Source organism: Chelon labrosus (genome assembly GCF_963514085.1).
Source record: "Chelon labrosus genome assembly, chromosome: 6".
NCBI classification, from domain to species: Eukaryota; Metazoa; Chordata; class Actinopteri; order Mugiliformes; family Mugilidae; genus Chelon; species Chelon labrosus.
Genome location: NC_140342.1, coordinates 25,167,661 through 25,183,647, shown reverse-complemented (window position 1 = coordinate 25,183,647; position 15,987 = coordinate 25,167,661). Strand labels below are relative to the sequence as shown.

At 42.2% G+C, this 15,987-nt stretch overlaps 1 protein-coding gene across 3 annotated transcripts in view; it reads left to right on the top strand.

Annotated features, from left to right (window-relative positions):
* Positions 1-14,127, top strand: part of LOC311489226 (nuclear receptor coactivator 2-like) — a 49,675-nt gene extending 35,548 nt beyond the window's left edge. The window contains exons 12-23 of one of the 3 annotated variants that reach the window (XM_084546198.1): positions 2,364-2,637; positions 2,741-2,953; positions 3,158-3,337; positions 3,421-3,526; positions 3,607-3,775; positions 3,865-4,185; positions 6,128-6,205; positions 6,335-6,791; positions 7,851-8,082; positions 8,173-8,335; positions 8,451-8,525; positions 9,250-14,127. In XM_084546198.1, coding sequence (XP_084402324.1) covers positions 2,364-2,637; positions 2,741-2,953; positions 3,158-3,337; positions 3,421-3,526; positions 3,607-3,775; positions 3,865-4,185; positions 6,128-6,205; positions 6,335-6,791; positions 7,851-8,082; positions 8,173-8,335; positions 8,451-8,525; positions 9,250-9,261 — 2,280 coding nt within the window. In that variant the 3' untranslated portion in view covers positions 9,262-14,127. The remainder of the gene's footprint in view (positions 1-2,363; positions 2,638-2,740; positions 2,954-3,157; positions 3,338-3,420; positions 3,527-3,606; positions 3,776-3,864; positions 4,186-6,127; positions 6,206-6,334; positions 6,792-7,850; positions 8,083-8,172; positions 8,336-8,450; positions 8,526-9,249) is intronic. The other 2 variants (XM_084546200.1, XM_084546199.1) reach the window with 2 other exon arrangements.
* The last annotated feature ends 1,860 nt before the right edge of the window (positions 14,128-15,987 follow it).

The window sequence follows — 15,987 nt, the reverse complement described above, 5'->3', positions numbered from 1 at the left end:
CATATTCTTACCGTGGGGAATGTATTTGACGATATATCGTAAACGATGAAATATCGCACATCCCTGGTGTTCACTGACGCTGCATCAAACGAAACTTCTAGGAAAAGTGGACATTTGAACATTAATCAACATTATATTAACTACTTAAAACAACAGAAACCATCCTCGGAAAAAAAATAAATATTTGACGTGTATTTTAGTGTTTTAGTTTGGCTCAAGCCCCGCCCACTAACATGTAGGTGGTGGAGCTTATGAGCTATACTGCAGCCAGACACCAGGGGGAGCTGATTTGGCCACTGAGGCGCCTGAACAAGGAAATGATTTTAGGACCAATCACAGCGGGACGTACAGTTATATCTCTAGGGAGGCGTACATCAGGCGCACAACTATCAACATTAAGCATTACTAGTGTTATTTATAATATGGCACTAAATATTAATTATTCTGTCTATAAAATACAAAAAATCTTTGGCATTTTTTCTTAAATTATGATCTTGATAATGATGTAATTCCACCAAAGATCGATTAGTGAGTGCACTCTCATGCTCCCAGTTTAAAACAGTATAGTTAAAAAACATATATATATATATTATCTGGCTTCAGTGGTAAGTGAGTTCACAGGTGCTCATTAAAGTTGCAGGTGCGTTCACAGAATTAAAGTCAGATCCGGGAAGTGGGGGCCGGGGTTCACCCTCTCTCCCTACCAACAGTTGTGCCTCCGGGGGCAGAGGAGGGCTGCTGCCAGAGAGGAGGAGAGTCATTCAGAGGCTCTCATCCGTAAAAAGTTCTTGTTTGTAGTTTGTAGAATGAGGCGAGGCTTTGTTTAACCGGCGCTGATAATTGCCAAGAGGGTGCCCGTTTGGTTTGACGGATGTCCCGGCTCTACTTCGCTGGTTTCATCTACGTATGCCGGCATTTGTTTTGTTAAACTTCACAGAAAGAACCTTTTTATGATAATTTAGTACTTGTATTTGATTAAAATTAAATAAGTAAAATGTATACTTCAAATGATGAGTTGCACGTGTTTCACAAGCAAGTTCTTTTAAGATTTAATATAGCGTCTTTCTTTTTGTTTTATTAAGTTTATTAGACAGTGCATCTGATGGACACAGATATTTAAACTTTCAAAGCTCTTGGCTATTTTTCTCCAGCCTCCTCTAGTTGGTTAATAACATTACTTATATATAAAATGTGTTTTTTGCTTGAGATTTATGGCAAAAAGAACATGTGACAGCGTGCAGCAGCGTTGTGTACATTTTTTGTTCTAATGTGTTGCTGCTTGTGCAGGAACAAGCCAGCGGTACCGTCTTTATTATTAATAACCCGCTGTCTCTCCAAGGTTTTGCACTTGTACATTTGTTGCAAGGCCCAAATATAAAGTCCCTTTTATAAAGACAGTTTCAGAATTAGACCGCTGTCACGTTTGACACCACGCCAGACGTGAATCTTGAGGCTATATATCAGATTGATGTTTACCAGTGAGCGTTTGTTCATTTGCTGCGAGGACGTGTCCCTCGCATCCACGTTTGGAGCGTTGCCTTTGGTACGCTGCCATGCTGTATTTCATCTTTCATTGTTTGTGTGCGTGTGTGTGTGTGTGTGTGTGTGTGTGTGTGTGCAGCGTTAACAGAGCTGTGACTGTGTGTCATACTGTACATCACACATGACCTCATTAGTGCCAGCAGTTTATTTTTAGCTCCTCCTCTATTCATCAGCCAAACAGCCTGGAGGAAACCATTTCTATCAGTGTGTGTGTGTGTGTGTGTGTGTGTGTGTGTGTGTGTGGTGGGTTAAGTTACACTGAATTACTGACGGGACGGGGGGAGGTTTCCATTTCTGTCGGTTGTCATCAGGAATGAACATCGGCTTTTACACACTTTAGTTATTTACATTTTTTGTCTCTCTTATTTCTTTATTATTTTACATGATGTGTTTGAAATACTCCGAATGCACTTGAGATATTTTTATATGTTTGTACCTGAACTGAAGGCATACCGTTTCTTTTTAGTTTCATCACCTGGCAGCTTTATTTCAACGTCATCGACATTAAACGAATTAAAGAAGATGTTTTAAAGATACGAGGCCGTCCCTTTGATTACAATCTTAGAGTTTTCTCTGGTCGTGATGTTGCTGCTTTTGCTTTAAATTAAGAACAACGATGAAAAATGATCTGGGTTTCACTGCTGCACATTTAAAATCAGTGCATGACGCCACCAGGAGCACAAAACGCAGCCAATGTCACGTTTCACACAAGGCCCAAAATATAATTAAAACTTCACTGACAGTTTTATCTCTGAGGAAGAAACCGTTTCATCTTCCGCGTATGTTCTGACCTTTGTTCTTTGTCATGTGGCCGATCTCAGGCCAGTGAGCTGGAGGACCTGCTGGAGGATCTGCAAAGTGGCGGCCAGCAGCAGCAGCAGCAGCAGCAGCAGCAGCAGCAGCAGCAGCAGCAGCAGCAGTTTCCCAGCCAGCCACCAGCCAGAGGTAGGGCCACCTCTTCGTCATCTTCTTCCTCTGCTCCACCTGGCTCCTCTGCGGACAAACAGACCATCATCGGTGACATCCTGCAGATGACTAACAGCAGCAGCAGCCCCCCCAGCCAGCACAGAGCCTTTCCCCCCATCAGCCCTGCAGGTACACCATCAGCATTAAATATAATCTCTATGAAACAACAATAATAATTCAGATTTCTTTGTGTGTATTGTATGAATAAGAGAATATATTTTCCTCACTTTAGGCTTTAATGGTGCCAGGCCCGGCCAGCCGGGTCAAGGTGGTCCTCCAATGAGGAGCATGTCTCTGGACAACAGTATGGGTCCCAGCGGCCCGAGGCCTTTCCCTCCTCAGCACAGGAACAACGGACCCTACTCCTTAATGCAGCAGCAGCAGCACCAAGGCATGATGGGAGCCCACACAGGCATGGTCAACCAGGCTGCCATGACCAATACAGGTAAAGCAGAGTAGAATATAATCATTTATGTCTGCACACTACATTTTGACACAACTTTTCTATTTACTCCAAGAAAATCACAAAAATACAAAGATTTATTTGTAGCTGAATAAAACCAAATCTTGAAACGCGTCTTTGTTTTAAAGTTTATTGTATAAAGTTGCTCTAGAAAACCTCAAAATACATCTGGTCTCCTTAATCCAGGCATGCGAGGCGCCATGCAGCAGGGTTGGGGCGCCCAGGGACCCATGGGGGGCCCTGCAGGGCCGATGATGGGCCAGGGAGTTGGACCTGGTCGCATGGTCCCCAACATGAACTCTATGCACCCCACAAGAGGCCCACCTGGGTCCAAAGCCATGGTCAACATGCAGATGATGGGCAACGGTGAGAAGATAAAGATATACTAGAAAGACAGAAACTGGCTTCAGCTCTCTTACTGTTTTTACGTTCTTCTTTCTGTCCTGCAGACATGGAGATGGCAGCCTCTCCCTACCCTCAGCAACAACCTCCGCCCAATCAGACTGCTCCCTGGTCAGACCGAATGATGATGGATCATTATGGAAACCAAAGCAGGTATGGCGTTCTCACCACCCCGGAGCATAAAGGACGTTTTACGGTTCAGTGCGATGACACGACGGTCATTTCCCTTGCAGGCCACCGTACGGCGCTCCCCAGGAGGAAGGCATGGGGTGCTGCGGCAACGGGCACGAAGGCCCGCCGGATGAAGGAGCACTGCTGAACCAGCTGTGCTCGGTGCTGAAGGACTACGAGGGTCTGGAGGAGATCGACAAGATGCTGGGAATCCCCACGCTGGCGGGACAGGTGAACAAAAACGCAACTTCCTTAATTCTGAAAGTTCTAAAACACATTATAGAACAAAAAGAAAACTTCTTTCTGTCACCACCCTGCAGAATTCTCTGACAGACCAAGACCAGTACCTGGGCTCCTCAGACCCCGTAGCCAGCATGAAGCCTCCCCTCTATAGTCAACACTACGGTGGCCAGCCGGGCTACGGCGGCATGCCTCCCGACGGCGGGTACCACGGGCCCTCCATGAGCGGCCACATGGGGCCACAAAGGATGCCACCGACGGGCTACCCGCCGATGGTGAGGATGCCTGGAGGCGTAGGACCCAGGCCAACTGGCATGAGACCAGGGGGGCCCAATCCCATAGTGCCCTCGCAGCCCAACAACCTGAGGCTCCAGCTGCAGCACAGACTCCAGGCCCAGCTGGTACGTGGCTACGGATGTTTAAAGTTTTCATGTTTGCAAGTAGTCGTTAGCCTGAGTTTCACTTTCAAAGTCCAACCTTGTGAAAACTCAGCATGGATTTACTTCAGCCAGGATGAATCCATAGAAAAGCAGTCAACAGGTTTGAGAATAAGTGTTTTTTTTATTTGATATCGTATCTTGATAAACAGAATAAACATATATTTTCTTAGCCTTCCTGTCGAATTTGACCCGTCTTCAATCTTTCCATCCAAAAAGAAGTGTGCTACGTACTGCAGAGTAATTCGTTGAAAAAGAAGTATCGGGCGAAAGTTGCACGGTCGATGAGAAGACGATACGAGGGTCGGTTGATGACGGGGATGACGGCAGCTTTCCAGTAATGCGTCATCCGGCTTTGTCGCGCCGAGGTCGAAATGACAAACTGCTAATTTTCCCAGTGAAAGTCCACGAGCGCACGTGCACTGCTACGTTTTCCTCTTCGTGATCTATCAGGCGTAAAACAGGCAGTCATGCATGTATAATCTATTCACCCGGGGACAGTTTCATGAAACTCACTCGTGCATCCAACTTCTTTTATTTAAGTTCCAAACTCATTTGTGTAAAAAGTCGCTGTGGTTCTGACTAGACTTTCAGATGTGAAAATGTCTCTTAACCTGTTGTTGGTTTGCATTAGATTTTAATTTGCTGTGAAAGTGTCTTCATGTCAACTTATTTTAATGAAGCTCCACCAGAACCCAGAGATGTGTTTTTGCTCCTGGCTGCCACCTGGTGGAGAGTCAGCCGAGAACAGCTTATAGTACAGCCACAAAAAAATAAATAAATAAATAAATAAAATAGCATTAATTAGCAGCGTGTTCAGATGTGAGACACGACTTCTGCAGACTTTGAATTCAGAGTCTGGTAGGAAACTTCACCATAAATTAGTCACCCAGAAAGTCTGAGCTCACTTCACAAGGAAGAGTGCAAGATGATTTTATTATTTTTAAGAACTGAGCAAACGTTCAAACCCCATCCGATGCGTAAATACAGTTGTAATACATGTTTTTTTTTGCATGTGCAGGTTTGCTAAAGTTGTTTGTCAGCGTTCAGTACTCCAGGGCAGTAGTGAGAAAAAGTGACTTAAGGATACATGTCCATACAGTAGTGCTGACCCTTAAAACCCCTGCACTAACATAGCGTGTGAACATAACAATGTGAGCACAAGCAGATCAACGTGTGATGATTTTAGCTGTGTCAGAAATGTAAGATAACCGTCTCATAGTTTGACTGCTTCTGTTTCATCTTAACATACTATATATAGATGGATATATAAATAGATATAAATAGATATACACACAGTTACATTCATAGATTTCCAGACTAAATTCTTATCAGAATTAGTCTGGTATCAATTGTGCATAATCAACTCCCAATGGCGTGACCCCAGACCAACTTTCTCCCACAGATATTTCGTGAGCGTTGAAAGTTCAGATTCAGATTCAGATTCAGAAAACTTAGGGGGCAATTTAAGGCACAAGTGAGCAGCTTAACGTGCAAGTACAGACATTTTAAGGTGCAAAAAGGCTGGTCCAGGCAACTATGTTTATGTATTCTTAAGAAAATATCCTTAACTTAAGCTCCCTTTGCAAAATTAGCATCCCAGGTGTTCGCCTTTATTCCCTACTCAACACCTGGTCCACGTTTTCTCATCTCCTTCTTTTTGTCAGTCACATAAATATACCATCGTTCTTTGTTTGCTGTGGCGCATGCTTATGATGTTTTACGCATTTATGTTTATTTTCTTCTGACTAACCATCGTAATATGTGCACACATCAAACTTTATTAGATCCGTGCTTCACAGTGTGGCCTGCAGTAAACCTTTCAGATTGCTTAAAAACTGCTAGAGAACAAACAAAGTAAAAGTATTCCGCCGTTCATTTCTTATTTTTTCTGTCTCCTGTCTAGAACCGTCAGCCAATGGTGAACCAGATGGGTGGAGTGTCCAATATGAATCTACCTCTAAGGTCTAATGTACCAAACCAGGTCAGTCTGCTCTTTCCTCTCATTCACAATGACATGATTTCCCCCACCAGCTGCGCTTTGGTCTTTGTTTCTTAGCTTTGTTCCTTCACGCTAAGCACTGACACAGCTGACTGTTTGTTCCTCCTGCAGGGAACCCTCAACGCTCAGATGCTGGCCCAGCGTCAGCGCGAGTACCTCAGCAACCACCTACGTCAGCGCCAACAGCAGCAGCAGCAGCAGCAGCAGCAGCAGCAACACGTGCATCAGCAGCGTGCCATGATGATGCGGGCTCAGGGCATCAGCATGCCGCCTAACATGCCCAACGGGGGCGCCGCCGCCACGCCAGTGCCTATGGGTGGCACCAACCCACGGCTCCCCCAGGGCAACCCGCAGCAGTTCCCCTACCCGGCCTCCAGCTACGGTACAGGCCTGCCCTCTCCTCCTCCACCTCCTCCTCCTCATCCCGGCTCCTCGAGCCCCTTCTCCTCCCCTCTCTCACCCAGCCATCATCTGGCTAGCCAGGGCATGATGGGAAATGTGGGCGGGCAGTACAGCGGGGTAATGAGTCCGCCATCACACCACAGTGCCTTCCAGTTCAGCAGTTCAGGTATATGATCGCAGCACAGCAGAGGCGTCGCAATATCGGTCTGTGTGTGTGTCTGCTTTGTGGAAGATGTAGTCGCTTTATTGTGTTGCGGTGGCGGTGATCTAATATCATCTATGTTTGAAGTCCTTTTTTAAGTTGATTGGGTGTGGTTGACGGCTGCTTGATTAAATCATTTCTTTTGTGCTAATCAACAATGTTGCATCAGATTTTCTGTGTACACTCAAATTAACAAGCCACAACTTTCCTTTGTTTGTGATATTGACCCTGACATGAACCAATCATTAGAATATGTTCTGGTAATATATCTGTGGTGGTGGTGTGTCTTCTATCAGTGCGTCAGATTCAAGTTCCTCACACGAGGAACGAACCTCAAACCGCCAACGCTTTTGTATTATATTTCAATTGCATCAGAGATTTCAACTGCCTGTTGTGGAGATTATACACCGATCAACCACAACATTATGACCACTGACCACTGACACTAAATAACACTGACCATCTTGTGACAGTTCAGTGTTCTGTTGGGAAACTTTTGGACCTGGCATTCATTGGTGTGGATGTTACTTAGACATGTAGCACCCACCTAGACCAGACCAGGCACCCCCACCCCATAGCAATGACACTCCTTGATGGCAGCAGCCATCCCCAGCAGGATGCAGCCACAAAAACGCTTTAGGAACAACTCAAAAAACATGAAGAACAGCACAAGGTGTTGACCTGGCCTCCAAATTCACTAGATCCCAAACTGATCAAGTATCTGTGGGATGATCCACAGAGGCCCCTCCCCTCAAAGGCCCCCCACCAACAACATTCTGTTGCCAGACACCACAGGACACCCTCAGAAGGTCCATGTCCATTCTCTGATGAGTCACAACTGTTTTAGAGGCACAAGGGAGACCTACACAATATTAGGAAGGTGGTCATAATGTTATGCCTGATCAGTGTAAATGGAAAGTGTCACCTGTGCAGTTGTCGTGAATGGAGGTATTAGCTATAGAGATAAAAACTGTTTTTGTACCAGACTGTAAACATTTATTTCTGCCACATTTTACCCTCCAGGGATGAGCCAGCAGCAACAACACCAGGATCCGGTGTCATGGGGGGCCGCCACCCCTCAGAGCCCTCTATTGTCCCCCAGGATGGGTCAGGGCCAGAGCCCCATGATGCAGCAGAACCAGAGCCAACACCAAACCCAACCCCAGGGTCCGAACCAGGGAGGACCTCCCAGCTACCAGCCTAGTGCCAACCTCAACGGGTGGCCACATCCTGCCAACGTCTCCACCAGCAACAGGTGACGACACATTAATAGTTCTCTCGGTCTCGTGTGCAAATAGTTTTAAAATAAACTATGATCTGAGTCAACATGTAATCTCTCTTTCAGTGTGTACCCCCAACAGTCCCAGTCTCAGTACTCCACACAACCAAATGGAGGAATGTACAACGGCAACAACATGAGCATGGGCGTTGCCATGGCCAACAATGGTGGCAACATGAACCCAATGTCGGGACAGATGGGCTCCATGACCTCCATTAATACAGAGCAGGTGAAAGAAACAACAGTTTAAGATAGTTCAAGAAGCAGACGTTCCCTGTGTATGTGTCTTGTTGCTAAATAGCCATTCAGGAGTAGTAATTATATTTATGACTCTGCTGGTATAGGTGAGCGACAGCAGCATGATCCTGGAGCAACTTGCAGGAATTGACATGTTGACGCAAGAGGGCGAAGCTAATTCTGTGAGTTAAACATTCTTCAGTGCAGTATCTTGTGTTATTACAGTTATTTTACCAAGATATAGTGTCTGAAGTTTAGAGGTAGAGATTAAAATGAGATTAGCTCTGTTATGTGGCCAGTCTGCCCGCAGCTATGAATCAGCTGTTTTAAAAATTGGTGTACCTCAGGGCTCGAGTTTAGGTCCTAATTAGTTTTCAATCTTTCAGTGGCGACTTCATGTTTGACATTAAGGCAAAAGGTCTTAAGTAGATTTCCTTTTTAGTATTTCTACTTCACTGGAGATAAGAATTGTTCCTTTTCATGCCTTGCAATTAAAAATCAGTTTAGCATTTTTATCCTTAATTAGAATGCAAGAATGCGTCCTCTGACATTTGTGTTTAAAACCTGTCATTTGTTAATTTACTGCCCATAAGTAGACAAAAATGACACCCACCCCCTCAAACCTGAAGGCCCTATGGTGCATTGACAATATTCCACAACCACCACTAGAGGCCTCCTTCCACCTACCCTATGCTAGTCTTTGCGTGTTTGGACTAGGGGGCTAGCATTCCTTTGCCAGGGGCCCCCCAGAAACCTAGTACGACCGCTGCAGTTCGCAAAGAAATGCATGTTGAGATAAATAAAGGTTTATAAAGTTTTTCCACTGTTGCTTCACACAAGTTGCTCACCTCCAGCCTGTGTATGCTCTGTCATTACAATTAATTCTTAATTTTCTGTCCTTTGCAGAATTTTTGCTGACCCCGGCTGCGTTTGAGTCGAGGCGACTGACCTCAGCTCACGAGGGAAGTTATGAAGGAGCTGATGGGAAAACACTGCCCTTCTATCACACCAGCCAACTCAGAGTCGCCATAAACAGAGAGAGAGAGAGAAAGGGAGAGAGAGAGAGAGAGGACGACGACCAACAAGACAAGTACAAACCTTCTGAACTGCACTCAGACTGGTTTAGTCCCTACTTCGCATTTTATGCAAATAAAACAAACAGTAATTACAGGGAAACTGCCATCTGAACCATCCTGACAGCACACTCACAGTAAGAGTTTAGGGTCAGTCATTCTCTGTAGCTTACAATAAGCTTTCAACCTTAGTAATTAATCAACTCGTGTTATATTTATCTGTACATTGTATTCTGTAAACAATCAAGTGAAGGCCGTTGCAGGATTAATGCTGTGCTCAAAGGTGTAAACCAAACGTAGGAAACGGTGAAGGAAATTGTAAAGTAGTAGCGTCACGTCTAAGACAAGAGGCTCAAATATAGTCCAGCGGCGGCGTAAAGCACCGAACGAACTTTGTTCCAGATCACATTGTTTGCTGTTAGAATGTGCTTCGTTCAGATGAATGTATTCCTGACGTTTCCCCGCTGAAAACATCCGGCTGTGATTCTCTGAAGTCTCTTAGGTGGTGGATTCGTGATAGAGCAAATTTTTTTTTTTTTTGTTGTTTTATTATTATTATTATTATTATTATTATTATTATTATTTGTGAGCGTGTGAAACCGAAACTAACGTCACAGCTCGACACTGGAGAGGAGACGTCGACGAGCTTAAACGGAACCTCTGGATTTTTATCTTTTTACGGTTCTGTTTAAGAGCCTGGACGACAAATGAGAGAGTTTATGAAAGAAAAAAAATAATATTTTAGTTATTTATAGTTTTGAAGTTGTTTTAGAGATTCTTTGTATGACATGAAAAAAATCAAGAATATCTATCTTTAAGAAAATCTCTCGAAATGGTACATGTTGATGTCGATTTTAAAAATTAATATATTTCAACTGCTGTAGTTACAGGGGGCCCGAGTCCCTATTTAATGACTTTTTGAATGAAGGTGGATATGATGTATAGATAGTGTATATAGATTTTTAATACCCATTTCTTCCCCTATGTGATATCTGAAAGCAGCTGGTTGGAGTTTAGTTCAACAAACATTTGTCAGAGGGCAGAAATATGTCATTGGTTCAATGAATCATCAGTACGTGGCGCTAAAGTTGGCTAACAAAGTCAAAATGTAAACAAAATCTTCTCATATTTTTATTTTTTTTTATCCATTCTCTTGTGACTTACGTACAACCTTAGCTCGTTTACAGGCTAGCTAACTGGCTTTCAAAGCTATAAATCAACAAGTTATTGCCATTTTGCTGTAGCGACTAAGCTAACCTAGTAAAAGTAGCATCAACAACTTTACAGTGAAGCACCAATAAAGATTATATTTGTTTTCTTAGCCCTTAGCTCTTTATCTTTAGCAAGTGTTCTTTGGTTCAGCCTGAAAAATGCATTCAGGTGTACTGTTTTTAGCAAAGGTTAGCACTAAAGGCTAGCATGCTAAAACAGATGGTGAATATTGCTCGCTTCAAATGGAACTTTCAAATGGATGTCGTGTAAACGAAATGCTTGGCGTTCAAGTGGTTAACAGCAGCTAGAAGCCAAAGAGGCTAACAGTTAGCAAGCTAACAAGCGGCTAACTTAATTTAGGAACTGTAAAGACGGAATAAAAGGAGGCCGTCGAATATCAATGTTTTCCTCCGACTTGTTTGAAAAAAAACAACATATATGACTAAATTATAATATGTTTAACTTGCCAACAACTTCCGCCATTTTTGAAAACGTTAGCAAACCTGACCTTTAAGAATATTTCCTGTTACGAGGTTGTAAATAACCACAAGACGGTTCTCTTCATGTGGAGTTTACCTGAGATTAACAAGGTAGCCACAACACCATCTGAAGGTAGCATATAGCTGATGCTAGCCATTAGCGCCACTAGCTTAACACCACAGGTGACATGTAAAATATTGGCATTATAGGACCCTAAACTAAGCTCATGGTCGCGGTTTATCATCAAGAGAGTTTGTTTTGCCTGCTGACATTTAACCGATGACATTTATTTCTGCCTCCGAAGCAGCTTTGCCTCCAAAAAACAAAAAAACAAACACGTGTTCATCCAGTAAAACTCCATGCTACTGCCGCTCATTTTAAAATGACTGTGATGACGTGTGTTGTTTGTTGTGTCGGGTCTTTCTTTCGGTGTGGCTGATCTATTGAAAGACGAACGTCTCTACATGCATTTTGTACGTTGTTTTTTTGTTTGTTTTTTAGCATTTAACTCTAAATTATATTTCCACAACCGGCATGTGTCCCAGAGCCTTTACACTTCCAGACTATATGAACTTATCCAGACTGGAGCATTTGGTACTGGTCTCATTAAATGCATTTGAAAGGTGCTGTTCACTAGGTGCTGTCTCATACTCTTATAAGCTCGTAATTGGGAACAAAACTGTAAACTGGCGACGTGTACTTTTGGAAAAATCTGTAAAACTCACACTGTAAGAACGTGGATGTACGATGAGGAGAATGTGAAAACGAGTGCGAAATGAAAACACTGAAAATAACCTTGAGCGTTCGTTGCCACTTTATTTCTCCCGTCACTACAGTGTATTATACTCCGGTGAATGTTATAAAAATCCCAAAGATGTTAACCTCTGAGAGAAAACGTAAGCCATGGAAATATTCTGAATGTCAAACTCTCTGCAGGATCGCGGCGCTCACACAATGAAAGCGAATGATTTCTCTTGATTTTTTTTTAGTTTGGACTCGTAGAATATACATACTGAAGCTTTTTCTTGATTTGTACGTGTACATTTTATCAACTGCAAATTACTGTAATTCATGTAAGTACCTTAAGATGCTAAAGACGTAGCGTGATGCCTTAGATCTGTAGCTGTCTGCTGTGTAACTGTAAGGTTTACAGGTGTATTACTGCTGTCACACATACTGCTGAGTGAGTGAGTGAATGTTTTAGACAGTCAGGGGGGTTTTTAGAATTTCTTCCACAAAGATTTGTATTTACTCGGTATGATATGGAAGCCCACTGCTGCCAAAATGATGCATAAAGTAAAATCAAAATTCAAAACTCATCTGATTCATCAAATTTCCTCAATCTTGGAAAGTTTAAGATTAATTAATTTTTTAAAGAAAGTTTCTCTTAATTTGAGAAAGTTAATATTATGAGATTCTAATTCATTATTTTAAGAATTTTTTTGAAATTTTGTTCTTTTGAGAAAGTGTCACATTATTTGGAAGAAGTTTTATTTCAAAATTCTAATTCATTATTTTAAGAGTTTCTCACTATTTTTTGAGAAAGCTCCAATTTGTCTAATTTGTTATTTTTTGAGATCCTGTGCTTTATTTTGAAAATCTAATTCGATAGTTTGTGAATTTTTTCCTAATTTTGAGAAACTAAGTGATTATTTTGAGATTCTAATTCATTCTTCAAAGAGTTTCTCGTTATTTTTAAGAACGTTTCAGGTATTTCTGAATAAGTCAATAAGTCATTATTGAATCAAATTTGTGATTTTGAAGAATTGTTTTGAGATTACGATTCATTATTTTATTTCAAGATTCTAATTAATTTTTTTGTGAATGTTTCTCTTAATTTTGAGAAACTTTTTTATTGTAAATTCTATTTTTGGCATAAATGGGCTTCCATACACCTGAGCTCACCGCGCTACAATGGCCCTTAATTTATTACGACAAATTGAACTGATGCCAGTCAATACCAAATGTGATATTTCTTTGAGGAATATAAACATATAAAATATTTCTTCAACTCCCTTTTATTACTCGACAAATTAAAGCCAAAGTTGGTGGTGCTTTAGTCGAGAGTTCAGTTAAGAAATGTTCTCACTCTACACAGCAGCTGTAATGTTATAGAATATTATTTTATAGGATGAGTCCCCCTTTGAGATACTTCTTTGTCCTTTAACAAAACAGGAAGTGTTTCACAGTACTGTGGTAAATCAGTGTAACGTCTCACAGCAGGAGGAGAGTGGAGGCTGTTTGACATTTAAAGAGATTTTTTTATTATTATTATTTTATTTGAAGTTTCCTCTCTGCTGTGATGTTCATATTAAACATCTCCGAGGTACATATACAGTTTTATTCAGAGTGTGGGTGCTTTATAATTATTATTATTATTATTATTATTATTATTATGCAGAAGTCCGGACGTTCACACACACACACACACACACACACACACACACACACACACACACACACTTTTATGCAAGCTGTCGACTCTAATGTTGCTTTTGCCAATGCTGCTTGTTAATTTATGATTCATGCCACTGTAAATAAAACTATTTTTATTGAGCCGGGCTGCCTCTGTGTTTTTATTTGACACGGGAAAGATGATGTTCAGCAGATGAAGCCCATTTCACTTGTGTAATACTTCCAAATCGCCGCTAGGTGTCGACATTTTCCACTTGTTGGTTTGAATTTTACCAATATCACTGTAGAGTTAATTAATAAATATCAGTCTAATCAATTTAAGATGCAAAGCAAGGTTTTGTTTTCCCTTTAAGTGGTTTCTGGTACTTGCACGTACTAGAAAACTAGAAAATAAATTGTAGGATAGGTTTGAGAAAGACAGGTTGCATTATGGGAGGTCCCCTAGCAGCCTAAACTTGTAGCAGCATAACTAAGGGATCGTCCAGGAATGCTGTCTTTCATGAATCTATAAATCATCTGGGATCATAGACTCTAGTTTCTGTCATGCATACATGTTGCCGTCACGTCTCTTTGCAGCCCCAGTGGGCTTGCAGTGGCGGTGCAAGTGTCCTTGGCTGGTTCAAGGGCTTAAATGTCCTAAAACCCAATCAGCCACAGGTGAGGATCGGTGGATCTGCTTTATTTTTGTCATTTTTTTTCTCCGTCTCTCGGCCTTATCCAGATGTGTCCCCGTCTCCCCATACGACCTGGGCTCTGCTCCAGGTATCTCCTTAGCTCTAGCTCTGTGGCTCTCAGGCTCTGTGAAGCTTCTTCAGACAATGTCGACTGTTCGCGACAAATAACAAGATGTTTTGCAGCAGATCCTTCAAGTCCCGCATCCCACAGACGCTGCAGCTGTACGAAAACAAAACTGTGATCCACTGTGTGTTTCTGTCTCCTTTTTATCAGAACCAGCAGCTCTTCTCCAGCGTTTCTCAGCAGTTTGAGCTACAGCAGCCAGGTCTGTTGTGTGTATCAGTGAGCCATGGCCGCCCTTGACCTTGTCTCTGGTTCACCTTCTTCCCCTCCCCTGATCAACTTTTTATAGCAACTCGACACAAGAGCTGCAATTTTGTCGATGCTCTGACCCAGACGTCTAGCAATCACAATTTAGTCCTCGGCCAAGTCACTCGAATCCTTCCACATATCCATTTTTCCCACTTTGAAGCATTTTTCCTGCAAAGCATTCCTTATGGTCATAATGTAATGGCTAATCGACATACACTTGTTGTAGATTCACCTCACAGACCTTTCAGAACACCTATTCTGTGTAACCTTCATTTTAAACCAATTCTGACCCGTTTTAGTGAACTGAAGCCAGATAAAACCTTATATCTGTTTCATTTCATCTTTATTTGACGTCTTTAATATAACACTAGAATCACAAGTTACTGTCTGTGTAACCGTTTGTGGCGTGGAAGCGGTTCCTCATTTTGAATCCTGGAAGTTTCTTTAAAGAAGTGAGGAACAGCAAATATGTCACAAGACCCCACAGGCCCCGTCTTGGCGAGGCCCTTGTGTTTTCCACGGAGAGAAAATTGAATGTGGTCCAGAGCCTGCTGCCCTCTGCGTGGCCCTTCAAATCCAAACACACGCCAACGCAACTTTCTGCTCAGATATGAAAAAACTGTCCCCGTGTACTCTCAGATTAAACCTACAGTATTATGAAATATTACAGCTGCTGGCCGGTGACAAGAGTGAGATGTGGCATTGTCCTGGAGCAGAGAATAGTCTCTGAGATAAAGCCTGTGGCACGTAAAAGATTGCTCAAGGTCGTGAACTTTAATGAAAGGTCGTGGATTCTGTCCAACTCCCAGAGTTTAAATAACACTGCAGCTTTGTTTATCATCATGCACGTCAGGATATAGTACAGGAAATACACATTAAAAAAGCCCATATTTTACTACATATATGTGTCACCATACAGACATTTATGACTGTGAGAATTCTTTAATTCTTCGTTGATGCAATTTCATAATTTCCTCTAATAATCCAATCTGCTGGTGTTGCATAATGTCAACTTTTAATATTACAACACTCTTTTTTTTTTTTGTTGTTGCTTAGATTGCAAAGAAACTTATGAATTGTGACCACAAGTGTTATTTCCTGACTGAAGAGCCGCACACTCGGTTGTTAATTGGTTGGGATTTTTCCACAGTACGTGATCTGGACGCTCATTGGTTGATTCGGCTGTCAGTCAAATAAGAGACCGAACCTCATTGGTTCCTCGTCTCTGGCTTTGGTTTCCAAGGCTGATTCGTGAGAAGCACAGATGGGGAAAAAGTGAAGACGTATCACTCTGGTTTTCCAAAACTGTAAAGTAGGCTGGATCTAGCTAATGTATATCTACAAGCGAAGGACAATTTATAGTCACAACTATAAATTACAATTTACTAATTTATTTATATTTTCGTCATACAAATTA